Source organism: Trichechus manatus, unplaced genomic scaffold, assembly GCF_000243295.1.
Source record: "Trichechus manatus latirostris isolate Lorelei unplaced genomic scaffold, TriManLat1.0 scaffold00008, whole genome shotgun sequence".
Taxonomy (NCBI): Eukaryota; Metazoa; Chordata; class Mammalia; order Sirenia; family Trichechidae; genus Trichechus; species Trichechus manatus.
Window position 1 is genome coordinate 12,406,685 of NW_004443944.1, and position 27,986 is coordinate 12,434,670.

Consider the following 27,986-nt stretch of genomic DNA (forward strand, 5'->3'; position numbering starts at 1 on the left):
GTTACTCCAGCATGGAATAGCACACAACCAACCAGAGGAGGTGAGGGAGACCACTGGTCACCTACCGCCCCTCAGTGATCAAGGCCACCTAAAGGCTTTTCTGCAGGTCTTCTGGTCACAGGGGTTCCTGGGGTAACCCAGCTCCAGGAGGCCTTGGGGTGATTAAGCTAGCAAGACTGGGTAGCTGGATGAGATTCCCTGTCACCCAATGCCCCTTTGTTGCTGTTGAATTCCAGATACCTGCAACAGAATTTATTAAAGTAATAATTATGTGCTTCCATGTTTTATAGTCAAATGTCACCTTCTCACTGAGACCTTCCTGGGCCACCCTACTCAAAATTGCACACACACCTCCCCAGTGCTCCTTGCACCCTTTCTCTGCTTTATTTTTCTCCATAGCCCTCAGTGCCACTGGACTTACTACATATTTAAATTATTTAATGTCTGCAGCTATCCCCCCACCCCTTACTAGAAATAGCTCCATGAGAGCAGGGATTTTTGTCCTTTTGGCTCATTGCTTGTTTCTGGTGCTTGGAATAGTGCCTGGTACACAGTGGGTACTCCATAAATATTTGCTGAATAAAGTAATGAGTAAGGACAGCAGTGATAGCAATTTTACATGCCTGATCTCTAGTCTTTTCAACAGCCCTAGGGGATAGGAATGGAAATTTCCGTCATTTTCCAGGTGAGGAAACTGAGGCTCAGGGAGGAAAGATTTCAGAACCCAAGCTCTTGAGCAAACCCATGCTGGTCTTGTAGCCATCCAAATTTGGGGTAGCTCACCTATTGCAGGTGGTTAGCGCCATCCCTAAAATGAGCCCTGCAGTTGGGTGTCCGCCTTTGCTGTTAACCTGCCCACGCATGATGCTTCCTGCTGCCTCCCCGAGACTCCTTCTCGGGACTGGGATACTCCTGTGTTTCCCTCTGCTGCGACGTGCCAGTAAAGGGAAGCTGAGGCTCGTGGTGGAGGGGCAGGTGGGCAATTAGGAGATAAAACCCCACCAACGTCCTGGGATGAAGGGAAGTCATGGGCTCAAGAGGTCCCTGGGCCCAGCACTGACCTTTCAAAAGGGTTCTGAGGATCACAAGGACCTGGCCCACGGTAGTGCTTCCTCCTTGCCCATCCCACCCACACCCCACTCTGAGCATCTCCCAGCTGCAGGAGCCACGTGTTCAGAACGTTGGGAGATCATGATAGCATGAGCAACCATCCTGATTTTAGCACTGAAAGTCTCATGTCCTGGGAAGCCCCTCAGTCCTGGACAAACAGGGATGGTTGGGCATCCCAGGTCATACTCATTCCAGCTGAGTTTGGGAAGCGGTGCCCGAGTCCATGGTAGTAGCTAACGTTCATCCGGACTTGACCATGGACACACCCTACGGAACACGCTCATTACGTTTCACAATTTCATGAAGTAGGCAGGTGATTATCCCTTTTACAGGTGAGGAAACTGAGGGTCAAAGAGGTAAGTGGCTGAACCTGGACTCACATCCATACAAGGACACACTGTAACACATCTGAAATGGAGAGGCATCTCAGACTGGACGAAATTGCTGTCCGTCCAAAGGCAGTTGTTAAGAAAATTGTGCACGTGAACAAACTTGGTCATAATTGATCACATTTTTGTCACTTCAGAGTTGTGTGCATTTTTGGAACTATATGTGTTGAGTTCAGTTGCTGTTTAAAATGTCTTCTGAGAAACCGTTAAACCAAACAGCAATTTAGCTCATTTAATAAAGAGTGTTCGTCTTGAGCATTACACTCTTTTAAAAAATTACCTATATGGGATTAAGTGGGCAACAGTGACTCAAACACAGACGAGAACTTTAAGGGGCGGAGAGTCTAAGCCATAAGGCAGTATGGGCAGAGATAGGGGGAATGGTGATGCAACGTGAAGTACGTACTCGTAATCACTGTCAACGGACTGTACCTGTAAAAATTGTTGAATGGGTGTATGTTTTGTTGTGTGTATTTTCACAAATTATTTTTTTAAATATTAAAAAAACAAAAAGTCATCTACAATATGGCATGATGATTCAGCTTTAGATGAAAAGTAACAACTCTGTAACCAGAAATGCCTGGAAACAGTAGCAGGGGTCCATTGGATGGTAATAAAACAAATGTTTGTTGTTGGAGGAATAACTGCAGTCCCATTCTTGCAAAGTTACCAGCCAAGAAGGGCAGATTCCCTCAATTAGACAAAGCTGGGTTGAGTTCTGCTGCTGAGATGCTTAGATAAGGATTGTCTGTGCCAGTGGTTCTCAAACTTGAGAGTGCATCAGAGTCACCTGGAAGCTTGCTGGACCACAGATTGCTGGGCCCCACCCCCAGAGCTGCTGATTCAGTAGGTGTTGTAGTCTGGGTTCCCTAAAGGAACAAAACCAGTGAGACGCAAATAGGTATTTATTTCAAGGAAATGGCTCATGCAATTGTGGGGGCTGCCAAGTCCCAAATCTGTGGGTCAGACGACAGGCTGATGACCTCTGCTGGCTCGCACGGTTGCAGGGGTTGGCAAATCCAAAATCTGCAGGTCGGGTGACAGGCTGGAGCCCTCCGCTGGCTCACATCCTAGGAACTGGGGTCAGACGCTGAGAAGACTGCAGGAACCGAAAGAGAACAAGCTTTGCCAGAACATTCATTTATATAATGGATGTAGGCCACACCCCCAAGGAAACGCCCCTTTCAACTGATTGGCTGCTCACATCAGATCACAAAACGGGAGGTGAGACATAGTGTCTGCCAAACCACTGAGAATCGTAGCCTAGACAAGCTGACACGTAACATTAACCCTCACAGCAGGTCTGGGATGGGGCCCAAGAATTTGCCTAAAAGCAAGTTCCCAAGTGATGCCAATGCTGCTGATCGGGAACCACTCTTTGAAACCAAGCTGTGGACATAAAAGGAAGAGCAGTAGCCAGATCCCACAGAGTAGATGACAACATTTCACCAAGAGGCAGGTATGGCTGATTCATGCATCAGAGACCTGGCCTTAAGACGGTATGCCAGAAGCTCTCTGCTGACTTTGAACCAAAGCCGTTTCACTTCATGTGACATATTCCAGTTGAGAACATTGACACCATGCGTTTACTCAAATACCACCAAAAAACCAAAACCAAACCCATTGCCATCAAGTTGATTCCGACTCATAGCAACCCTGTAGGGTTTTGCAAGGCTCTGATCTTTATGGAGGCAGACTGCCCCATCTTTCTCCTGTGGAGCAGCTGGTAGGGTCAAATTGCTGACCTTTTGGTTAGCAACCGAGCGCTTACCCACTGCACCTCCAGGGCTCACTCAAATACCAAGTGCTTACAAAACCCAGATGTCATTTGACATGCATGAGAATTATCCTGTCATTGCCAAAGCTGCTTTAGAGATGGAGACCAGGAGCCTGAGTTTCATATCAAATGTCCAGAGATGTCTAAAGGAGCTGAGTCAATTGATATAAAATGAAATTTCTAAAAATATGAAATCATTGTGTCACAATGTATTTAACTGGCAGCATATTTTTATTACTAGGAGCCCTGGTGGTGCAGTGGTTAAAGTGCTCAGCTGCTAATGAAAAGTCGGCAGTTTGAATCCACCAGCCGCTCCACAGGAGAAAGATATGACAGTCTGCTTCCATAAGATTTACAGCCTTGGAAACCCAAAAGGCAGTTCTACTCTGTCCTATAGGGTCGCTATGAATCAAAATCGACTCAACAGCAATGGGTTTGGGTTTTTTTGTTATTTGTATTAACGGCCCATAAAATAATGGTATATCTTATAACCTATAACTTCTTAGATCCAAATAAATATGGTATTTGTTTTAATGTGTAAGGCAGAATAATTAACACCTCAAACCTGTGGCGTGTATAGTATAGTTCCGCCAAAGCCAGAATAGGTAGTGATGTTAGACCTGCATTGATTGAAATACGAGTAGTCCCCAATTTAAGACGTGTTCAAGTTGCAACAAATCATACTTACCTTTTTTTTTTTTTCTGGTACACCTTATTAGTAATATGTACTACAGATACAATGTGGCAGAGCATAATTTGCTGATATCATTCTCAGACGTTCACTCGTAGATGTTCAGTTTTACAATTTACTGTTCAGTTGCTTGAAAACATGGACCCAAACACTGATCACTTTGCTAAAGTCGATAGGCAAATTCGGGAAGTTACTGTGAAATATGTGAAGACAAGGACCATACAGACAGCTCTCACTAATTTTCTGACTAGAAATGCCATCACCATTCCCAGGGATAATTCAGGTGATTCAGAACTTTCCACAACTGGAGTTACTACAGCAACTGACAAAATGCCAACTTCCTCCAACTCTCCTTAATCATCAGAGAAAATTTTTATGATTTGTGTATTTTTTATGTACATATTAAAATATATCTGTAGTTTATATTTTAATGTTTCCAACCCCAAAACACAAATACAGATCAGATTTATAAAGATACAGATAATAAAAGGCAATAATAATGAAAACTAAAAAAAAAGAAGTGTTCGACTTACATCCGAATTGACTTAACAACGGAGTAATTGCAGTGGAACCCCACTGTAAGTCAGGGACTACCTGTAAATATATTCAGTAAACAAAATGGCAAAAGTATCGAAGGTGGTGCCTTAGGGACTGAGGTTTGGAAACAGAATGTGACATTGGCTCCAGAATCTCCTTTAGGTCCTCTCAGTAACAAGCCCCAATTGGTCATAGTCACGCCTCATTGTAAGCCAGATTTTTATGTGACAAATTATAGTAAAAGAAGAAAGAAAATATTTCCAAGCACCAAACCACAGGCTCTTTCATTAACAAAGTAGTCACAAAATTATTTTATAAGAAAAAAAAAGAAAATAGAAATTTGACACTGCCTGCTATATCTTTTATAATATTTCATGTTTGAAGGTTTTTTTTTTTTTCCTCAGAAACTTCAGTGCAAATACACAAAAGACTTGAAAGGAGGGACTCAAACAGATACTCGTACACTAATATTCATTGCAGCACTATTGACAATAGGCAGTAGGTGGAAACAATGCAAGTGTCCATCAACAGATGAATGGATAAAAAAAAAATGATAGAGTCAGACAGTGGAATATTACTCAGCCATAAAGAGAAGTGAAGTTCTGATACATGCTACAACATGGATGAATCTTGAAAACCTTATACTGACTGAAATAAGTCAGATCCAAAAGGACAAATATTGTATGATCCCACTTAGATGAAATATCTAGAATTGGCCAGTGCATAGAGACCTACGCTTATTAGTATTTATTGCTTAAGGGGTACGGAGTTTCTGTTTAGGGTGATGAAAAACACTTGGAAACAGATACCTAGTGATGACGGTTGTATTCACAACATGGTGACTATAATTAATTATACATCTATTTGAACTGTACACTTAAAAATGGATAAAAGTGGCAAATGTTTTGTTATGTATATTTTACCACAATAAAATTTAAAAACAACAAATTTCAATGTGAGCTAAAGGATATTTTGATAGGGGTACTCATGCTCGGGAGAGCGTCCCTTAGATTTGTAAGGCTAGTTTTGCCCAGAATTCTTTCTATTCCTTCCTTTGGGGTGGTTTACCAGAATTTTTTGATACAACTTATGAAAGTGCCTATGTCAATTAGAACACACTTGACTGCAGTTAACTGAAAACCTACCTGGAATAAATTATAGGGGCATTTGTTGTTTATTTAACAAGAAGACTAGATTTGGGTGGTTTCAGGACTGTGGCTGAACATCTGATTCTCCTGCTTTCCCCTTATGTTCACAGAATGGCTGCCACAGATCCAGGCATCACATCTTCACTCTAGCATGTCCAAAGACGGAAGTAAGGAGTAGCTAGGGCAGTCTGAGTGAGCTTTCCTCAACTGCCTCTCTTTCTCCTCCTCCCTTTTTAAAAATGAATCAAGGAGGAAACTCTCTTACAGAAGCCCGAAGCAATTATTCTCTAGCATCTCATTGGCCAGATCTGGGCTACATGACACTCCTAAGCCACACGAGAGACTTGGAATTCAATCTAGCATGTTTATTCTTTACAAAGGGGGACAGGCAAAGGAATATCTGTTGCATGCTCATATTATGAAAATTAATCATCATGATGTCTTTTAGTTGCAGCTCCAGAATTTGTTTTTGAACATGGCTATCAAACTTATCTGCCCACGGAAAGCAATGAAAACCAGACAGCCACTGTCATCTCTCTCCCTGCCAAGTCACGCACCAGAAAGCCCACAGCCCCACCTGCTCAGAAAAGGCTTAACTGTTGCTATCCAGGTAAAGGGAGCACTAAGTCCTGCTTCTGCAGAGGATGTGACCTATAACCAAGTTTCAAGCTCTTCCCTCAGGATCCTAACAACTGGATGCTGATGTGCTCCAAGCTGCCATCCCTGGCTTAAAATCTCTACAGCATTTACATTGGCACATCCGAGTACTCCCTCTCTGTCCCTCATCATTGTGCATACAGACACTAAGACTTTTATAGACACAGGCTTTAAAATGGGACTTGGGAGAATTTCAGGTTGCTGTGATTTTTCTTCCAGGGCTATAGCTTAGAAAGACACTGAGAAAGATATCTTCCTTTTCAGAAAAACTTTTCATTTTGAAATAATTTCAGACTTACACGAAAGTTGCAGAAATAGTACAAAACAGCCACATTACTTATTCATAAAAACATCCCCATTAGATAGTATGAGATATAGGGAAAGGCTGAATCTGTGATGTATATGGCTCCCATCACCTAGTAGTCATGCAATAAATACCTTATGGATGACGATGAAATTACAGCCATGGATGCAGACCCTGCCATCATTGAACCTGCATGATCAAGGTGGGAGAGAAAGACAAAAAGCATGCAAAAAAAATTCTTTGCTAAAAAATAGTACAAAAAATATCTGTATACCCCTCATGGATTCCCTAAAGGTTACCATTTTACCATGTTTGCTTGGTCATTCTCTCCACAGACGTATTTTTTTTTCTCAAGCTATTAGAGAATGAGTTATAGATGTGCTGCCCTTTTACCGATGAGTTATTTCCTAAAAACAAAGAAATTTTGTATAGCCATAGCACAATTGTCAAATCTGGAAATTAACATTTATACACACTGTTATCAAGTCTGGAGTCCCTGGGTGCAAATGGTTAAGCACTGGGCTACTGACTGAAAGGTTGGCAGTTCAAGTCTACCCAGAGGCACCTCAAAAGAAAGGCCTGGCAGTCTACTTCTGAAAAATCAGCCATTGAAAACCCTATGGGGCACAGTTCTACTCTGCCACACATGTTGTCACCAAGAGTCATAATTGGCTTGATGGCAGCTGGTATTATCGAATCTACTGACCTTATTCTATTGACCTTTTTCAAATTGTACCAGTTATCCCATGAATATCCTTTATAACAAAAGAGAAATACTGTTTTTCCTCTATAAGCCAATTCAGGATTACATATTACATTTCGCTTTTATGTGTCTTTAGTTTCCTTTAATCAGGAATAGTTCCTTAGTGTTTGTCCTTTATGACCTTGACATTTTTTTGAAAGTACAGACCAGTTATTTTGTAGCATATGCCGGGAGTTTAGCTTGTCTGATGTTGCTTGTGATTAGATAGAATCAATGCAATCTTGGCAGAAACCACAGAAGTAATGTTATGTCTTTCTTGGTGCCTTGTATCAAGAGGCACCTGATATCTATGTCCCATTTCTGTGATGTTAACTAAGGCGGTTAACACCATGGCTAAGATGGTTTCTGCCAGGTTTCTTCACTCTAAGGAATGTGTGTATCTGTGAACCCCTGAAACTACTGCCCTGAGATAATCTTTAAACCTTAAACCAAAAATATCCCCTGAAGTCTTCTTAAAACCAAAGCGTACTTTAGCTTAACTTGTAAAAAACGTCTGCCTTGAGCATTACGCTCTTTTAAGAACTATCTATATGTGATCAAATTGACAACTGCAACTCGAAAGATTAGATAGGAATCTTCGGGGGCAGTGAGTTTATGTTAATGGGAGAGGAACAACTCAGAAAAGGAGGGTGAGAATGGATGCACAACTCAAAGAATGTAATCAATGTCACTAAATTGAACATGTAGAAACTGTTGAATTGGTATATGTTTTGCTGTGTATATTAACAACCACCAAAAAAAGAAAAAAGATTATATGTATCCTTTTGTAATTGATCTTTCCTTGATTTTTTTTTAGGTTGCCAATTCAAGACTGCCTATGGCATGAAGGACATGGAGCGGCATTTAAAAATTCACACAGGTAAGTAATATTTGTTTAGCACATGTGCCCTGAACACCTGCTTTATGCTAGGAGCTGGGATCCAGAAAAGTCAGATGCATTACAGGATGCAGAACTTCATTGGTTCAAATTCAAATTGACTAAGAGGCTCATTTTTATACATTTTTTGGCAGAAAATGTTTAAAGCAATAAAATCTGGTGCTGGAGAGGATGTGAGCAAACTTTGCTAGTGGGACTGTGAACTGCTATAGCTGTTTTGAAAACTGATCTGGGAAAATTAATTGCAGTGTGAATGTACATATTCTTCTCATTGTGAGGAGATATAAAAATAAATGTACCTGTGTGTGTATGATTCTGTGTAAGACTGGCAAAGAGGAATAAGGGGGAAGAAAGTAACTTTTCCTCTATCACTGGATACAGTGAGCTGGCGTTATTTTGGCAGTTGTGAAGGGAAATGCAATAGATCATTACAGGTAGTCCCCAACTTATGATGGGGTTCTGTTCCAACGACTCCGTCGTAAGTCTGCTGTGACAAAAGTCAAATACATTTTTTTTTAGTTTTCATTATTATTGTCTTTTATTATCAATACTTTAAAATCATAACATTGAACATCTTCAAGTGAACATACATGCTGCAACACAGTATGTGGTGCATATTACTAACGATAATATGTACAAAAAAAAGATGGCCGTAAGTACAGTTTGTCGTAACTCGAATACACTGTTAAGCTGGAGACTACCTTATATAAAAAGGCAAGAGGGAGGAGGAAAGGGTGAATCCTTGCTTTAGGGGCACTGAGTCTCTGTTATGGCTGATGGAAAAAATGGGAAACGGATAGTGGTGATGGTTATACAACATGATGAATGTAATTCATGTCACTGAATTGTACATGTAAAAAAAAATGTTGAAATGGCAAATTTTTACCACAGTAAAATAAAAAGGAAAGAAAAAGATCAAGACATGGAAAAAGAAAAAAGTGATCATGTCTCATGATTTTAATTTTCTTTAATGTATTATTTTTTATGTTTCCCAGATTTTCTGCATGGGGAAGAAATTGCTTTCAGGCTACTTTTAGCAAAGTATTAGGGGGTCATAATTCAAAAAATGTCAACATGTTTGAATTCAAAGAGTATAAATGTGTATAGGGTAGAACGACATTCCAGTTCAGCTTTGTCTTCATTAACCACCCAAAGGCTACTATTTAGCCTCAGCCTTTGGAAGATGAAATAGCTGACAGTTTGCTATTCCTTGGCCATGACCAATATTGCCTTATTGCATTGAGGTCACCATCATATGTAATCAGCCTCACAGCATCACGTCACTTGGAATTATCATACTTACCCAAATGTTGAGTTTCAAATATTGGTAAGCATTTTCAACATAACAAGGAATAAAACTTGTCTTTCAGTTTCATATGTTGAAGTTCCATCAGTCCATGACAGCATGGTTACCACTGAAAGAGTAAAGTGCTCTAATTATTAATGATGATTGAAAAAGCATTGTATAAATGTAAAGGAGGGCAACGATCTTAAGTCTGTTTCTGCACATTTTCAGAAAGCAACTTCACACAGTTAGCCAATCTTGTGTTAGTTTCCAGTCTGGGATGATTCCACGTAAGAGCAGCGTCTCCGTTGACATCTTCCCGTTGGAAAGTTGAGGAGACGGTGTGATTCCTTACTGTAGTTCCTTTCAGAGAGGAAGCTGTGCTTTATAAACTGTAACAGCAGCAAGGCTCTTTGCTGGCAGAGCTAGAAAAATGACCCAGCCCCACCACCATCACACAGCTGCTCCAGGTAGCAGATACCCAGTATGGCCACCCCAAGAGCTGCTTAGCAGCTGACGGTGCTGAGAAATTATTGTTCCTGAAGTTTAAAATTTGATCATTACAAGTTCTAATAGTCAAATTATTTTAAATGAACTTTTAGATATAGTCTTAAATCCCAGATGTTCATTCTGTGATGAAAGTGATCAGCTTTGACTGACAATTGATTTTAGCACTTGACTCTTTAGCCTTTGGCCAAAATACAGATTGGGTGCCCTTAAGGTGTAAAGTAAAAAAGTGAAAATCCTGACCCGAAACCCATCTCCTTCTAATTCCATGCCCCAGAAGTTATCAGCCTTGATAGTCTAGTATCTATCATGCCAAAATTTTTACATGCCTATACTGGGCCTAAAAACACACACAATTTATCTTTTTCCCTCCTTATTAAGTTAGTACTATATTCACTATCAAGGATCCCTGGCTGCACAGTGGTCAGGCACTCAGCTGCTAACCAGAAAGTCACTGATTTGAACCCACCAGCTGCTTTGGGAGAACAGACCTGGCGATCTGCTCCTGTAGAGATTACAGCCTAAGAAACCCTAAGGGGCAGTTCTGTAGGGTCGCTACTAGTTGGAATCGACTCAGTGGCACACAACAACAATGTACACTATCACAGCAACTTGCTTTTTTCCATTAAATACTGGATCTCTTTTCACATCAGGAGCCCGGGTGGCCCAGTGGCTAAGAGCTTGGCTGCTAACCAGAAGGTCGGCAGTTCGAATCCACCAGCCAGCCGCTCCTTGGAAACTGTATAGGGCAGTTCTACTCTGTCCTATAGGGTCGCTATGAGTTGGAATTGACTCAACGGCAATGAGTTTGGTTTTGGTTTTAAGGAGCTCTGGTGGTGCAGTGGTTAAAGCACTCCGCTGCGAATCAAAATGTCAGCAGTTCGAACCCACCAGCCGCTCTATGGGAGAAAGATGTGGCAGCCTGCTTCCGTAAAGACTACAGCCTTGGAAACCTTAAGGGGTAGTTCTGCTCTGTCCTATAGGGTCGCTATGAGTCAGAATCGACTCGACTGCAACGGGCGTGGTTTAGTTTTATCCATATCAGTACGTACGTATCTGCTTCATTCTCTTCAGTGGCCAAGTAAGCAGTTAGTTCAGTAATTTATAATATATCCCTACAGTGAAATGCTGTCACATTGTGGATATTTAAGGATGTGAAAAAAAATGACTGAAATTGTTTCACATGCAAGAAGGTAGTCGATGGAGAGGCAGGGTGGCATTGTAGCTAAGAAGGTAAGACGATCCTGGTTGTAGTCCCAGCTGTTGAGAAGATTAAATAAAATAATTCAAAGGCACGATGCCTTTCAAAAAGTAAGTGTTGAAATTGGTGTTATACAGGAGTTTTTTTTGTACCAAAAAACTACACACACGTACAAAGAAGACTGGAAAAATATACATCAAAGAATTAGCAGTTCATGGGTGGCAAGCTGGCAGATAATGAGGTACAAACTGAGCTGCTTTAACATGGCAGCTCATGGGCTCAAACAAGGTAGAGGTTTATTCCTCTCTCACATAACTGCCCATCGGTAAACAGGCAGTCTGGGGCAGGCAGGCGGCTCTGCCTACGAGATCATGCAGGGCCTCAAGTTCCTTCTATCTCGTTACATGACGCTGAGTCTTGCAGTTCGTTGTTGTACATTATGTTACATTAGATTACATTACTCCACTGCCTGCAGGTGTCCTACCCTCCCCTGGCCTCACCTGCTGGTTGACCCCCATGCCCTCGTTGCAGTTAGCAAGAAAAGGAAAAAGAGAAAAAGTAAAAGACAGTCAATTTCCTTTTACAGACGTGACACACCTTAATTTCTCTGCCATTCGTTGGCATGAACTGAGTCACAGATTGACAACGAGCTGCAAGGGAGTCTGGGAAATGGGGTCTTCAGCTGGTCAGCCACTGTTGTTGTTGTTAGGCGCTGGCTACTTGATTCCGACTCACAGTGAGTCCAGATGACAGAGTAGAACTGCCCCGTAGGGTTTTCTTGGCTGTAATGTTCACACCAGGTCTTTCTCCTGGAAAGCCGCTGGGTGGATTCGAACTGCCAACTTCTTGGTTAGCAGCTGAGCGCTTCACCGTTGGCGCCCCCAGGGTTCCTTTGGTCAGCCATGAGATCTGCTAAAACTTACAGATGCTAAGTTTTAGAGTGGGGCTCTACTGTGAAGAGGAAGAAGGGGAGAATGGATACAAGGCACAATGAGCAGTTTCTTATTTACTTAGCTGTGTATAGGGTCTCTATGAGTCGGAATCGACTTGACGGCAATGGGTTTGGTTTTGGTTTTGGTACCTTAACATGTTACTTTAGTTGCTTTCTGTTTTTAAATAATACGAAATTCACGTTCACTGTAGGAAAAGCTTAGAAAATACCAATAAGCAAAAAAAAAAAAAAAATCTACTGCCATCAGATCTATTCCAACTCATAGCGACCCTATAGGACAGAGTAGAACTGCCCCATAGGGTTTCCAAGGAGCAGCTGGTGGATTCGAACTGCCAACCTTTTGGTTAGCAGCCGAGCTCTTAACCACTGCGCCACCAGGGCTCCATAAGCAAAACGGAAGAAGAAAATTCCCCTCTCCCAAGATGTTAGCTGATTGCCAATCATCATCCAGCTTTTTTTTGAGTTTTCTAAATATTTCTAGGGTGACTCTATTCCTTTTTTCATAAGGGGGGTGGGAAATAAGCTTTTTTCTTTTTAAACCTGGTTTCCTGATGCATCTGTGCGTATGTTTGAAGGAGACAAACCCCATAAGTGTGACGTCTGTGGCAAGTGCTTCAGCCGGAAGGATAAACTGAAGACCCACATGCGGTGCCACACGGGCGTCAAGCCCTACAAGTGCAAGACATGTGACTACGCCGCAGCCGACAGCAGCAGCCTGAACAAGCACCTGCGGATACACTCTGACGAGCGGCCCTTCAAGTGCCAGATCTGCCCCTACGCCAGCCGCAACTCCAGCCAGCTCACCGTCCACCTCCGATCCCACACGGGTAAGTCCCTCAGCTTGTTCTCTCCTGAGGCTCCTAACTTCCTATTGCTTAAATCATGAGTGCATCTTTAAAGCACCTGGAGGAATCTAGTCACGGTGTAAGTAAATGAATTGGGAGTTTTGCCTTTCATCTGCCCGGGAGAGCCTTGTGGAGTAAAATACTGACGCAAACCTGTTGCCGTGGAGTCAATTCTGACTCACAGCGACCCTATGGGACAGAGTAGAACTACCCTATAGGGTTTGCAAGGAGCGGCTGGTGGATTTGAACTGCCAACCTTTTTGTTAGCAGCCAAACTCTTAACCACTGCTCCACCAGGGCTCCTTTTAAGTAAAACAGGCGGAGGGGAGTCAAATTTATAACTATATATATATATATACATATATATATATATCTTTACATATGTCTTTATATAAGTTTATAACTCGTTCACTCGTAAATTATGTAATTGAGGAAGTGCGCTAAATGAAAGAGATATCAACAATGCATCTTTAACCAATTTCTACATAATATATGGGCTAGGCATTTCAATCATTTTATAAAGCATACTCTGCTTAGTTCAGCATGGGAAAGCTTGGTTGAAAACTACATGGCCAAGTCAGCAGAGTAGGTAACTCAAGTTATGCACATTTTCCTTTTGGTGAGTGTATAGGTTAGCTGTTGACACAATGATGCTGTGTAACGATAGCCACAAAACCTCAGTGGCATATGATAATAAGCATTTATTGCCTACATGCCTGAGGTCAGCTGGAGTTGGCTAGACAACTCTGTTGATCTTGGCTGGGCCTAATCACATGTGTGGGGTGGGCTGGATGGCTGCTGAACTTGGCTGGGGTAATCGAGCTCTGCTCTGCGTAGTTTTTATCCTTCTGCCGGGACCAGTGGGCTAGCCCAGGCTTGTCCATCTCACAGTGATGGCAGAGGCGCAGGCCCTAGTGCATAAGCCCATTTCAAGCCTTTGCCTGCAATAAGTCTGAAAACATGCCGTTGGCTAAAGCAAGTTGTATGGGTGGAGCTGGTGGGTAGTTACCACAAGGTTACATGGCAAAGGTTAGGGATATAGGGAGGGGAAGAGAATTGTGGCCATGTTTACAAATGATCAGTCTCCCTTCATATTCACCATCATTCACATCTCTCCCACATGCAAAATGCACTCCCAAAACCCCTACAAGTCTCATACAATCATAGGATCATTAAAGACCAGTATCTTGTGATCTTTGTCAGGTTAGGATATGGCTCCTCTTGATCTAGAGACCTTTGAAGTAAAAAGATAAGTTATCTGCCTTAATACACCCATCATGCAATGGTGAAACAGAGCCAGGATAATGGTGTTAATCCTGACGTTCAAAAGGGAGATTGAAAAGCATTTAGCAGTCCACAGCACTTCTGAAACCCCTCTAGGGACAGGGAGTATTTCTTGATTAAGCCTTGATCAACACCTTGACTCTTGTCCCCTGGAATATCCTTCCCATCACCTTCCTTAGCTATGTCCTTTGAGAAACTTTCTCAGCCTGCTTCCTGCCTAGAGAAAGCTTGGGGTCTTTTTACATTCTGTTTTAGTCTAGGCTGACAAAAGTTTTGCCAGTAGAGCTGTCTTAAAAACTTCATGAGTTTCCTGTGTATCCATGTGCCAAAAGCCACACCCCTAATTCTTTTAAAGATTTGCCTTCCTCTCTAAACTCAATTATGGGCCCTTTCAGCATATCATGCATCTGTGGGTTCAGTTCCTTGAGATTTCTAGGAATCCTTCTGTACTACTGAGACAACCTATACGGCATCAACTGAATTCTTTTAGAGGCTTTAACAAAGTGTCTTGTAGTCACACCCCTCATTTGGTTTTTACGCTAAAATCCATTCCCTGGATATGATCTTTGTCCCAAGGCTTTATCTTACTGTAAAAATCTTTTTCTGACCTGTGAGGCTAGAGATGAGAAACCCTGCCAACCCAGCAAGTCTTGGACTTTCTACGTTCCCTCTAAATTCTGCTTAGAAAATGGCCAGTTCTTTTTTGACTTGTCTCTTTCTTGTAGGACTTTATCCTACGCAGCTTGTGAGACACTGGAATGAATCTCTTTGCATTTTCTATCCTCTAAGTTACCACTGGTGACAGTTTTACCAACTGTGTCGTCACTAAACAGTAAGACTTGCCGTTTTTCTAGTCTCTGCCTGCTACCCAGTCCCAAAGCCAATGCTACACATTTTGGGTTTCTGTTATGGAAAACAACAGTTGCTGCTGAGTTGATTCCGACCCGCGGTAACGCTGTGTGTGTCAGAATAGAACCGTGCCCCATAGGGTTTTCAGTGTCTGAGTTTTCAGAAATAGATCCCCAAGCATTTCTTCCAAGGCGTCTCTGGGTGGACTCAAATTGCCAATCTTTCGGTTAGCAGTGGAGCACTTCACTATTTGAGCCATCCAGGGATGTTTCTGTACGACAGTACCCTATTTCTAGGTGCCAGCGTCTGTATCAATTATCAAAATAATGCAGTGAAACTAAAACACACACACACACACACACAACCTCAGTGACGTACAACAATAAGTCTTTTTTGTTCATGTGTTGGGGGTCAGCTGGGTATTGACTGGGCAGCTCTGCTGATCAGGGCTGGGCTCGCTTACATGTCTGGGGGTCTCCTGGCAGTCGGCTAGCTGCCCAGCGGCCTGGACTGGGGCAGTCCAACTCTGCTTTGCATCTCTCATCCTCCTTCTGGAACCAGTGGGCTAGGCCAGGCTTGACCTTCTCACGGCAATGGTGGAGGTGCAAGCAAGCAAGCCCCAGTGCACAAGGCCCATTTCAAGTCATTTAACACCCACTGCCCAAATCAAATGATGTGGTTGATCCTAGTGTCAGGGGTCATGGTAGGTCTACCTGCCCCTGTTGGGAGAGCATGCAGAATTACACAGCAGAGCCATGGCTACAGGTGGGAGTCAGGCTGGGATCGGGGGAAGAGATTTGGGGCCATTTTCTTAATCCACTACAGCAAGTTAAGATATTGGCATCATTATGCCCAACTGATGGTCTTTGGAAATCTTCCCTAGCCTCAGTTAGAGAAACTGAAGGATTCATTTATCAAAGTAGTTCAGAATCATTTTGACTTGTAAGGATAAACTTGTGATTTATAGCACCTTTCAACTGGTCTAGAAAAGGTGTGTTTTCTAAAAATTTCTATGTGTGCCATGTATAAGGATAAACTTGCGATTTATAGCACCTTTCAATGGGTCTAGAAAAGGCGTGTTTTCTAAAAATGTCTAGGTGTGCTGTGTGTGCACTCTCTCTATGGAATGCTCCTTTTCCTTTTAATAAATCTGTGGCACTTGTAAAATTTTAAATTAATAAGGTTTTGTTTTTATCCTCCCGTAGATTTGCTCGACTGCATTGTCATTTGTCTTGGTTGCAACCTCCACTCAAGATTGATCTTTCAGCTTAAATTATTAGTCACTTGTTCACTCAACAAACACTAAGTCTGCACTACATAGCAGATACTGTGGGGAGCAGGTCGCGGACAGGAAAAGGCATAGTCATTAGCTTCAGAAAGCATATAGTCCATAGAACTGTTTACTGACCAGCGTGCCTCATTTAAGGAATAAACCTATGGTTAAAGAAAAGAAAAGGAGGGATTTAAACCCTTCGCTTTCATGTCAAGAAGTGTTCAGTTTTGCAACTCAGCTGTGAGATTGGGTTATCCGGCTTTTTGGGGTTCACCTCTGTTGGCTGCTAAAGAAATGTAAGGCCCATCCTGTATCTTGGGCAGGGATGTAACTGAATACCCTAATAGAACATTCTGAAGCAGGGATTCTTGATCTAGGCCCATAGATACCTCCCCTCAAGGGTTCATGAATAGCGTTTAGAAGGTCCATAACTTGGAAAAAAAATAACATCTTCATTATTTTCACTAACCTCTATAGAAATTAGGCATGTCTTGCAATTATGAAAATGGCAAGAAATCTGATAACAGTGCATGTGACCTTGCCACCAGCAGAAATCACAGATATTTTCATAAAACATCACAGTTATTTCCGATAGATCAGAATCTCTTTTACATCCTTTGCTACTTAGAAATCATGGACCCGCCGCTCAATCTTGTTTAATGCGTTAATGAAGAACATGCGTGGCCATATCACAATTTTTTTACTTTTAATATTTTGATAACTGTTTCAATATAATTGGTTTCTTTGGTATTCCCATTGATGTTTATTTTCATTCATTTTATGCATTTATAACATTAGTGTGAGAAAAGGCCTGTAGTATTCACTAAACTGCCAAAAAGGGGTTATGCATGAAAAAGGTTAAGAACAACATTCCAGAGAAGGGCTCCGCACATTTTTTTCTGTAAAGGTTCAGATAGTAAATATCTTAGGCGTTGTGGGCCCTACGGTCTCTGTCACAGCTCCTCAACTCTGCCATCGGGCACAAAAGCAGCCATAGACAATACATGAAGAAGTGAGCGTGCCTGTGTTCCAATAAAACTTTATTTACAAACACAGGCAGAGGGCTGGGTTTGGCCTATGAGCTGTAGCTTATTGGTTCCTGTAGAGTTTAGTATGCATGATCTTTGTGGTATTAATCAAGCAAAGCATTGTTCAGGTGTAGGTTTCTTAACTTATAAAACCAAAACACCAAACCCGTTGCCGTCGAGTCAATCCCGACTCATAGCAACCCTATAGGACAGAGTAGAACTGCCCCACAGGGTTTCCAGGGAGCCGCTGGTGGATTCAAACCACCAAACTTTTGGTTAGCAGCCGAGCTCTTAACCACTGCACCACCAGGGTTCTCAATTTATAGGAGCTTGTTAAAATACTCCCGGCCATCTTTAATTGCATTTATTAAGCATCATATGCTGATGTTGTAGGCGCTATCCCAAAAAGCTAGAACACAATTCCTGCTCTTTTGAGCTTCTTGCCTAGGAAAGCAAACATTGGTTGCATATACAGATAATTTACCTAGCAATTAAGAAGACTGGCTTTGGACTCAAGCCTGGATTGGAATCCAAGCTCTGCCATATATTACGGGTGACCGTGAACAAGTTTTATAATATTTCTAGACCTCACTCTCATTTGTACAGTAGTGTTAATAATAGTAGCAGTAACAGTACCTACCTCGTGGGGATGTTGTGAGCATCAGATGAGAACGTTCTCATGATGTGCTTAGTGTGGGTAGTACCTGCCATCCCAGAAGCCACTGAAGAACATAAGCTACTGTCATTTTACTCACTTAGACAATTTTGGAATGGGCAGGGTCACCAATTTGCTTGAACTATCAATGCCTTAGATCATTCGGACTTGGCATTCATGGAGAAAATAAACTTGGAATCTCTGTCCTCTCAGATGTTTTGCAGTTTCACTTCCCCTCCTCAACTTTCAGTGAATCAGAACTTTTTTTTTTTTTTTTTTAAATCAAGCAGCTGGATTTTAGAACTTCACAAGTAAAGAACGCAGCTGGCAATGTGGGATAAATAAATGTGCAATAAACACATCTTTGTTAATAAAGATCTGCATGAAGCATAAGCTGGGTGTTTCAATCATTTTAAAAAAGAATACGCTGTGGAGTGCAGCATGGAGCAGAGTGATCTGAAAATGTGTCATTGACTCAGTAACAACACGTAGCTGAATCATAGTCGACGGACGATGCACAATTATACAACCGTGAACCGTTCACTAGCAGAGTGGACATGTTAACTCTGTGAACGGTAGCTGGATTGTTTTGGACGAACATACTAGGTATGTTTGCAAATCTTAGTTTATTTGGGACAATGAAGTAGCTCTTTTCAATCTCCCGTTTTTGTCTTCTGGGTTTTATAACTTCGGTGGTGGTTTAGTTTGGGGAAAGAAGAGAAGCCCCGCCCCGTTTTGTTTTTCTTCCTTCTCCCAGGGGCTGAAGTTAGAAGGCCTCCACCTGCCTGCCTTGGTATAAGCGATTTTCTGGTGTGTGCTTCGGGGGGATCCGCTGTGGTTGTTGCCTGCCTGTTCTTATCGAAACTCACCTTGTGTTGACAGGGGACGCCCCCTTCCAGTGCTGGCTCTGTAGTGCCAAGTTCAAAATCAGCTCGGACTTGAAAAGGCACATGCGCGTGCACTCGGGGGAGAAGCCTTTCAAGTGTGAGTTCTGCAATGTCCGCTGCACCATGAAGGGGAACCTCAAGTCGCACATCCGCATCAAGCACAGCGGGAATAACTTCAAGTGTCCGCACTGCGACTTCCTGGGCGACAGCAAGGCCACGCTCCGGAAGCACAGCCGCGTGCACCAATCGGAGCACCCCGAGAAGTGCTCTGAGTGCAGCTACTCCTGCTCCAGCAAGGCCGCCCTGCGGATCCACGAGCGCATCCACTGCACCGACCGCCCCTTCAAGTGCAGCTACTGCAGCTTCGACACCAAGCAGCCCAGCAACCTGAGCAAGCACATGAAGAAGTTCCACGGGGACATGGTCAAGACCGAGGCCTTGGAGAGGAAGGACACGGCCAGACAGAGCGGCCGGCAGGTGGCCAAGCTGGACGCCAAGAAGACTTTTCACTGTGACATATGCGACGCCTCGTTCATGCGGGAGGATTCGCTCCGCAGCCACAAGAGGCAGCACAGTGAGTACAGTGAGAACAAGAACTCGGACGTGACGGTGCTGCAGTTCCAGATCGGCCCCGGCAAGCAGCCCACCACGCCCCTGGCCGTGGGGCATCTCCAGGTGCCTCTCCAGCCCAGCCAGGTGCCCCAGTTCAGCGACGGGAGAGTCAAAATCATCGTTGGACATCAGGTGCCCCAGACCAACACCATCGTTCAGGCCGCCGCCGCCGCGGCCGCCGCCGTGAACATCGTGCCCCCTGCCTTGGTGGCGCAGAGCGCAGAGGACCTCCCGGGGAACAGCCGGCTGCAGATCCTGCGCCAGGTCAGTCTGATCGCCCCTCCTGAGGCCTCGGGGTGTCCGAGCGAGGCGGGGGCGATGGCCCAGCCGGCTGTCCTGCTGACTACCCATGACCAGGCGGAGGGAGCCGCGCTGCACCAGACTCTGATCCCTGCACCCCCCGGTGGCCCCCCAGAAGGTTCCAGCAACCAGACTTTCATTACCAGCTCAGGCATTACTTGCACGGACTTTGAAGGCCTTAACGCTCTGATCCAGGAGGGGACAGCTGAAGTGACGGTGGTGAGCGACGGAGGCCAGAACATAACCGTGGCCACCACGGCGCCCCCCATATTCTCTTCTTCTTCCCAGCAAGAACTCCCCAAGCAGACTTACTCCATCATTCAAGGTGGGGCCCACCCCGCTTTGCTCTGTCCAGCAGATTCCATACCGGACTAGTACTTGGGAAAAAAAAGAAAGAAAAAGGAATGGGAAAAAAGCAAAGCAAAGTAAAGAAATCCTAAGTAGAATTCTGTAAGAGGTTTGCTGAAAATGTTTTTAAGGAATGTTGTGGACCCCCTGGGAAAAACCAATTGTCATTTTATATGGTTTACTATATTTTTTTTAACACTGTAATAACCTTGAGACCACCTCTGAATCGCCACGTTGTAACTGTTGTAGAATCTCAAATGCCACCAGGGTGCTTCCAGTGAGGGGAGGGAAAGAAATTAAATGCAGTGACTAGTTGCGAATACATTCTTTTGTTTCCAACTTAATTTCCCAACTCTAATAAAGATTTGTTTTTTTTCCATCCCATTAAATCTGTTTAGCAGATGGTACTTCCCGGTTTCTTAAGCCCCCATTCTGAAACGTCCCCCAGAGTTTGGGGTATTTATGGTTTAATTTAGTACATGGATACAGATCTGTTGGCATGATGGACTGTTTTCTATATAATGTTACATGGATTCTTGACACCCCCCACCCTGGAAAAAAAAATGCTTAGTGTTAATAAGCAAAAAAGAAACGGTTTCCTAATAAATTAATACATAATTAAAATATTCTGAATGTTAATGAGTCTTTAGAGTCAAGGCATGATTTGAGGGTGTGGATAATCATATAGTTAAAGTGAACCAGAAGAAGCAAAGAAAGGCTTTTAGTCCCCTCTCATAAATATTAAGGAGCCCTGAACAGTTAAACACTTGGCTGCTAACCAAAAGGTTGGCGGTTCAAACCCACGCGGAACCTTCGCAGGAGAAAGAACTGGTGATCTGCTCCCGTAAAGATTTCACCCTAAGAAACCCTATGGGCAGTTCTACTCTGTCACGTTGGGTAGCTATGAGTCGGAATTGACTCAGCGGTACCTAACAACAACACAACATAAATATTAAACGTGCATTTTACCTCCTTCACAGTCAAATTAATTTCGTGTGGTACCTAAAGTGATTCAACTGTCATTTGCATTTTGAAACCCCAGACTGACTAATCCTGCCATTTGTTTGTATGCACTGGTGATGTAAGTGTCTACTAATATTTAGGACAGAATTTTCTAGGATGCCACTTTTTTAGATATTGATATTTGTGCAGCAGACACAGGGTCCAGATGAGTGGCCTTGTAAAAGCACCTAGGTTTCTCCAAAGCAGAGACCGTATTGTTATTGTTGCTGTTAGGTGCCGTCGAGTTAGTTTCGACTCATAGCGACCCCATGCACAACAGAACGAAACACTGCCCGGTCCTGCACCATATCACAATCTTTGTCATGCTTGAGCCCATTGTTACTGCCGCTCTGTCAGTCCATCTCTTTGAGGGTCTTCCTCTTTTTTGCTGACCCTCTACTTTTCCAAGCACACTGTCTTTCTTTAGGGACTGGTCCCTCCTCATAAAATGTCCAAACTTAGTAGGAGCATTCCAGCAGTACCTCTTGCAAAACAGATCTGTTTGTTCTTCTGGCAGTCCACAGTCTATTCGGTATTCTTTGCTACCACCACCATACAAATGCATCAAGTCCTTGTCAGTCTTCCTTATTCATTGCCCAGCTCTTGCATGCATGAGGCACTTGAAAATACCATGGCTTGGGTCAGGCGCACCTTAGTCCTCACTTTGAGGACTGTATTGCGAAGAGGGAAATTCAAGTTACATTGTTTTGAATTAAATGCTGTTTGACCAGTAGGTGGCGCCAGAGAGCAAGCTAGACTTACCCATACTAATGTCCAACAACATTCTTTCTCTAAGGTTGTAATACCTCTTTCATCTCTGACTTCCTCCCCTCTAGCATGCTCTTCAGCTCATGGTGGGCAGTTAATAAATATCGAGAGACTGAAACATGCTCTTAAAAAGTGTCAGCAAGGATTGGTGAGGAGTGGTTACTCTTGTGACAGAAGTATATTTAGAACGTTATGAGAACACTTTGATACATTTTTTCTACTTCGGAGAACCATTTGCAAATGGTTAAGGTGCTGGGGCTAAGAAAAAGGCTGGCCTAGCAATCTAGTTTAGAAAAATTAGCCCTTGAAAACTCCATGGAGCACAGTTCTCTGACACACGTGGGGTTGCCAAGAGTCCAAATGTGCACCACTGCGAGAGATGTTTTTACCAGTGTTGTTGTCACTTTGATTCTTTCCTACACACATAAATTTATTTAGTCAAAATTTTCATGCAGATCATCTCACTTTTGTATGAAGATACAATTCCCCCCCACCCTTTTCTTTTTTGGTGATTAAACTAAACCAGTTGTGTCAAGTCAACTCCTACTCGTGACCCCGTGTGTGAGAGGAGAACTGTGCTCCATGGGGTTTTCAGGAGCTGATTTTTCAGAAGCAGATTGCCAGGCTTTTCTTTCGAGGTGCCTCTGGGTATACTGGAACCTCCAACCATTCAGTTAGCAGCAGAGCACATTAACCATTTGCACCACCCAGGGACTCAAGTAACGAACTAGGAAATTACAAAATGTTAATTTGAAAAACTTGACGGTTTGAGTTAAAGCTGGATTGTTCTCTTCCTTCTTTCTTTGATACTTAATATTTGAACACAATTCTGATGACTTGCTGTGTTTTCTTTGCCAGAATTTCTTTATTTTTATCTCAACAAGAGTACTAATGAATTACTAACTATAGTTTTGCTAAGAAATAGAAAAAGTTTCCAACATACTGTATTCATATTTTAATAATTTCAGCACTTTGGAATTATTGTTTACACCTCTTTAGAAAACTATTTGGCTCTTGAATTTTAGCTGGGAAACTTCTGTTGTCGTGAATAATGTTTTCTGCATTTTTCTTTTTCCCAAGAGTGCCCCTCTTTTCGACTTTTAAGTGATTTTTTCCTAATTACAATTGTAATATGTATTCAAGATAGAAAGTTTAGAAAACAATATTATAGGTAGTCCTCGATTTACGATGTATTCGAGTTACAAGGAACTGCTCTTACGAGGGTCCATTTTTTTGTACATTTTGTCTTACAGGTAGTAACAGGTACTACATACAATGTTGCAGTCATCATATCCCTAAGTTTATATGTAATGTTTCCAACTCCCAAAGACAAATAAAGATCAGATTTATAAAGATACTGATAATAAAAGGCAAAACTTAAAAAAAAAAAAAAAGTGAGGTATTCCACTGACTTCAGAACCGATCTACGACAGTTGTCAGAACGGAAGCCTGTTTTAAGTCAGGGACTAGCTATATTAAGAAAAAATTAAAATCAATAATCTTACCACCCGGATATAAAAATTGTAGCCATTTTCGTGGACTTTCTTCTAATCTTTTCGATGCTTACGTATATGTTTTCTACTCTAGTTATAGTCTAGGTTGAATTGGGCATACCATTTTCTTTTTGTATACGGGTATTCCCCAACTTACGACAGGATTTCGTTCTGACGACTCTGTTGTCAGTGCTGAGGTTAGTTGAATACCTCATTTATTTATTTATTTCAGTTTTCATCATTATTGCCTTTTATTATAAATTCTTGATTTGTTTTTGGGGGTTTGAAACATTACATATAAACTTACAAATATATTTTAATACATGCATACATAAAAAATACACAAGTCATAAAAATTTACTCCGATAATGGAGAGTTGGACAACGCTGGCATTTTGTCAGTTGTGGTAATGACTCAACTTGTGGAAGATTCTGGATCATCTGCATTATTCCTGGGAATGGGGATGGCATTTCTACTCAGAAAATTTATGAGAGTTATCTGTATGGTGCTTTTATTTATTTGTTTCGTATATTTCATATAACATCTCCTTGCTTCCCGAATCTCCCTATCGACTTTAGCAAAGCGATCAGTGTTTGGGTCCATGTTTTCAAGCAACTGAAGCCCCTGATTTAGTTTAGAAAAAACTGCCCCTAATCCTTTCACTGTCAATTTTTTTGACAACTTCTTTCCTTCCTCTTCCTCATTATTTTTTTCTTCTTCAGCATTTCTTTCCTCTTCAAAATCCATTAAGTTCTAACTCGGTCAATTGCCATACCACAGTTCATAAAGATATTGTTCTCGTCCTGGTTTGGTAAGTAGCATCTGGTGTCTTTAAAGCTTGCAAGCGGCCAGTAAGATACGACTATTGGTCTGTACTCATCTAGAGCAAAAGAGAAAGAAGGAAACCAAAGACTCAAAAAGAAACCAGTCTACAGGACTAATGGCGCACACGAACCATGGCCTCATCTATCCTGAGACCTGAAGAACTGGATGGTTCTGGCTACCACTAACAATCGTTCTGACAAAGGACACAATAGATGGTACCAGATAGAATGGGAGAAAAATGTAGACCGAAAGTCCTAAAAAAGGCCAGACTTACTGGACTGGTAGAGACTAGAGGAACCCCCAAACTGTCACCCTGAGATGTCCTTAAACTTGGAACTGAAGCTACACTTGGAGGTTACCTTTTCGCCAAATAACAGATTGGCTCAAAATAAACAATATCACCCATGAATACTGTGTTCCTTTTAAATAATCATCTATATGAGACCAAACAGTCAATGTTTACCCTAAAGCAAAGATGAGAAGGTAAGGGGAGAGGGGGGCAGGGAAGCTAGATTATTGGAAACAAGACAACCAGAATGGGAATAACGAGAATGCTGACACATGCTGAAAAATGGAGCCAGTGACACTGAACAATATGTATAGAAATTGTTAAAGGGGAACCTAATTTGCTGTGTAAACTTTCACCAAAAATACAATTAAAAAAAAATCCACTAAGTCCTTATCTGTCAATTTCCCTTCTTGGAGATCTATGAGCTGTTCCACATTGGCAATACCAAGTTGTGAAGTCAGTGTTGTTGCCATATGGACGATTTTTCCACCAATCTCTTCCATCATACTATCTTGATCAAATGCTTGGAGCGTTTTTACATAACTCAGCAATTTTTTCCATATCCTCTGCTTGCATTTTCCTATAACTTCTTCCCAGGAAGACGCAATGCTCCGATACACTGACAATCATAAGTGTGGTTTGTTGTAACTCGAATGCATGGGTTTTTCTCTATTTGTTTATGGCAATTCTATCACACTATGTATATTTCAATTTGCTTTTATTGTTCCCTTTACTAACATCCCTGTGGGTCAATACAAATACCTCTGACTTTTTTTAAGAGCTGCATAATATTCAGTAGTATGACCATACCATTCTTTATTCAACGACCTCCCTGTTCTTTGACATTTAGGGGCTTGGAGATTTTCTGCCATTGCAAACCTCAACAGTAAACATCCTACATAGTTCCTTATACTAAGGTTTTTTTGTTTTTTTTAGGTTAGAGTCCCAAAAGCGAGTTTCAATGAGGTTGCATAGTTAGTACTTGCATGGGTATTATCAGATTACTTTTTCAAAATGGTAGTCCATCTGTGGTATGAGCCCCAGCCATCACCCTTTCTGGATGTTATCAATCTGATGAGTAAGTGAAAATGGTCTTTGTGCATTTCCCCAGCTGGTGATTTCATTTTGTTTTTATATTTTTGTTGTTGTTGTCATTGTTGAGAATATACACAGCGAAAACATACCTATTCAAGTTTCTATGTGCACAGTTTAGTGACATTGATTACAGTCTTTGAGTCGTGCAACCATTCTCACCCTTCTTTTCTGAATTGCTCCTCCTCCATTAACATAAACTCACTGCCCTCTAAAGTTCCTATCTAATCTTTCAAGCTGCTGTTGTCAGTTTGATCCCAGATAGATAGATCTTAAAAGAACATAGTGCTCAAGGCAGATATTCTTTACCAGTTAGGCTAAACTATTGTTGGTTTTAAGAAGACTTCAGGGGATATTTTTGGTTTAAAGTTTAAAAAGTATCTCAGGGTAGTAGTTTTGGGGGTTTATCCAGCCTCCATGGCCCCAGAAAGTCTGGATTCTATCAGAATTTCAAATTCTGTTCTGCATTTTCCCCTTTTTGATCTATAAAATCTTCAATCCAAATGTTCAGTAACGGTAGTCAGGAACCATCCAGTTCTTCTGGTCTCATGGCAGAGGAGCCCCAGCTGGTGTTTTAATCTGCATTTCTGTGACATCTCTGCATGAATGTGTTGATCATTTGCACTTTTCTATAAACTTCTGACTCAAACTACCTCATTTTCCTCATTGGGCTGTTGGGGGTACTAACCCCCATTTGTCCCGTATTGCCGAGTTTTCTCCCCATCTGTAGTTTGTCTTTTGAGTTTTGTTGTGTTGCTGTTCCCATACAAAAATAACTATGTTTTTATATAGTCAGATTATTCTTTCCCTTCATTTGTGACTCTGGTATTTTCTTAGGAAATTTCTTTCTTCCCTTGCGATTAGAAGGATTCCGTCTTCTAATATTTTGTCTGTTTGCTTGTTTTGTGTGTGTGTTTTGTTCTTTTAGTTAATACCTCAACACAGCCAGAATTTATATTTATATATATATACGAGGTAGGGGGTTGGCTAACCACTAATGCCAGGGCCATTTGTTAAATAAAATATCCTTTTCCTTGGCACTGAGATTCTAATTTCACCTTCAGTGTAAAAGAAGTTCCGTATAGACTGGGCTCTATTTCTGGAATCTCTCTTCTATCCCACTGATCTTTATATCTTTTCTAGTTTGCCAGTAACACATGTTCTGATTATATTAGCATTAAGGTATGGGGTCGCTATGAGTGAATATCGACTTGGTGAGACGCAAGAACAAGATAAAACTTAATATCTTTTAGACTTGCAAAGCCTCCTTCTAGCTCTTCTTTCCCAAATTCTCCTAGCAATTCTTAGATATTTATTCTTCCAAATAAACTGTCCTTTTATCCAGCCTTTGCCCCTAAAAAATCTTTTGAAGATTTTGTTAGTCCCCTCTTGCTCTAGACTCTGCCCTGACCCCTGAGGTTAGGAGATAACATGCAAATATAAAGGAGTCCCAGAAGGTCAGGCACCCAAGTGTGTTTAGGCTGGATTTGCATTTTATGGCAACTTTTTCTATTGGAATATTCTGTTTAAATACTAGACCACCTTTGGGGGGATGATGATGATGATTGGGGGCATCTGATTAAACAAACAGACCCCTTCCTATGGGGGTGAGAGTCACCCTGCATCCTATTATGGGACCGAAAAAAAAAGAAAAACCCATTGCTGTTAAGTGGATTCTGACTCATAGCGACCCCATGGGACAGAGTAGAACTGCCCCATAGAGTTTCGTAGGAGCGGCCGATGTATTCGAACTGCTGACCTTTGGTTAGCAGCCCAATGCTTAACCACTGTGAATGACCCATAAATTCCTGAAAAGCCATAGGGCAGTGTGTGACCCTTGATACCACCCTTCCTGAAAACATCACAGAAGACCACCTGAGAACTGGTTTAGATCAGACTTTCTCAAACTTGAGATCACAGACTTCTGGGGGGAGAGAGGCGAACAGAAAAATCTGACTGTATTTTTCGGCGGTGGTGGTTGTCAGGTGCCCTCAAGTCGATTTTGACCCATAGCGACTCCACATGACAGAGTAGAACTGCCCTGTAGGGTTTTGTAGGCTGTAATTTTTACAGGTCAGGAGCCCTGGTGGCACAATGGTTAAGCCCTTGGCTGCTAAATCAGAGGCTGGCGATTTGAACTCACCCAGCGGCTCTGCAGGAGAAAAGACCTGGCGATCTGCACCCATAAAGATTTCAGCCTAGGAAACCCTATGGGACAGTTCTACTTTGTCACATAGG

At 42.1% G+C, this 27,986-nt stretch overlaps 1 protein-coding gene across 4 annotated transcripts in view; it reads left to right on the plus strand.

Moving 5' to 3' along the window:
* ZFP64 (ZFP64 zinc finger protein) overlaps positions 1–27,986 on the plus strand; it is a 77,132-nt gene that overhangs the window by 13,843 nt on the left and 35,303 nt on the right. For 2 of the 4 annotated variants that reach the window (XM_012559225.2, XM_004370229.2), the window contains exons 3-6: positions 6,101–6,262; positions 8,173–8,235; positions 12,774–13,025; positions 19,015–20,331. In XM_012559225.2, coding sequence (XP_012414679.1) covers positions 6,101–6,262; positions 8,173–8,235; positions 12,774–13,025; positions 19,015–20,306 — 1,769 coding nt within the window. In that variant the 3' untranslated portion in view covers positions 20,307–20,331. Of the gene's footprint in view, positions 1–6,100; positions 6,263–8,172; positions 8,236–12,773; positions 13,026–19,014; positions 20,332–27,986 lie in introns of those variants that run through there. The other 2 variants (XM_004370230.2, XM_004370231.2) reach the window with 2 other exon arrangements.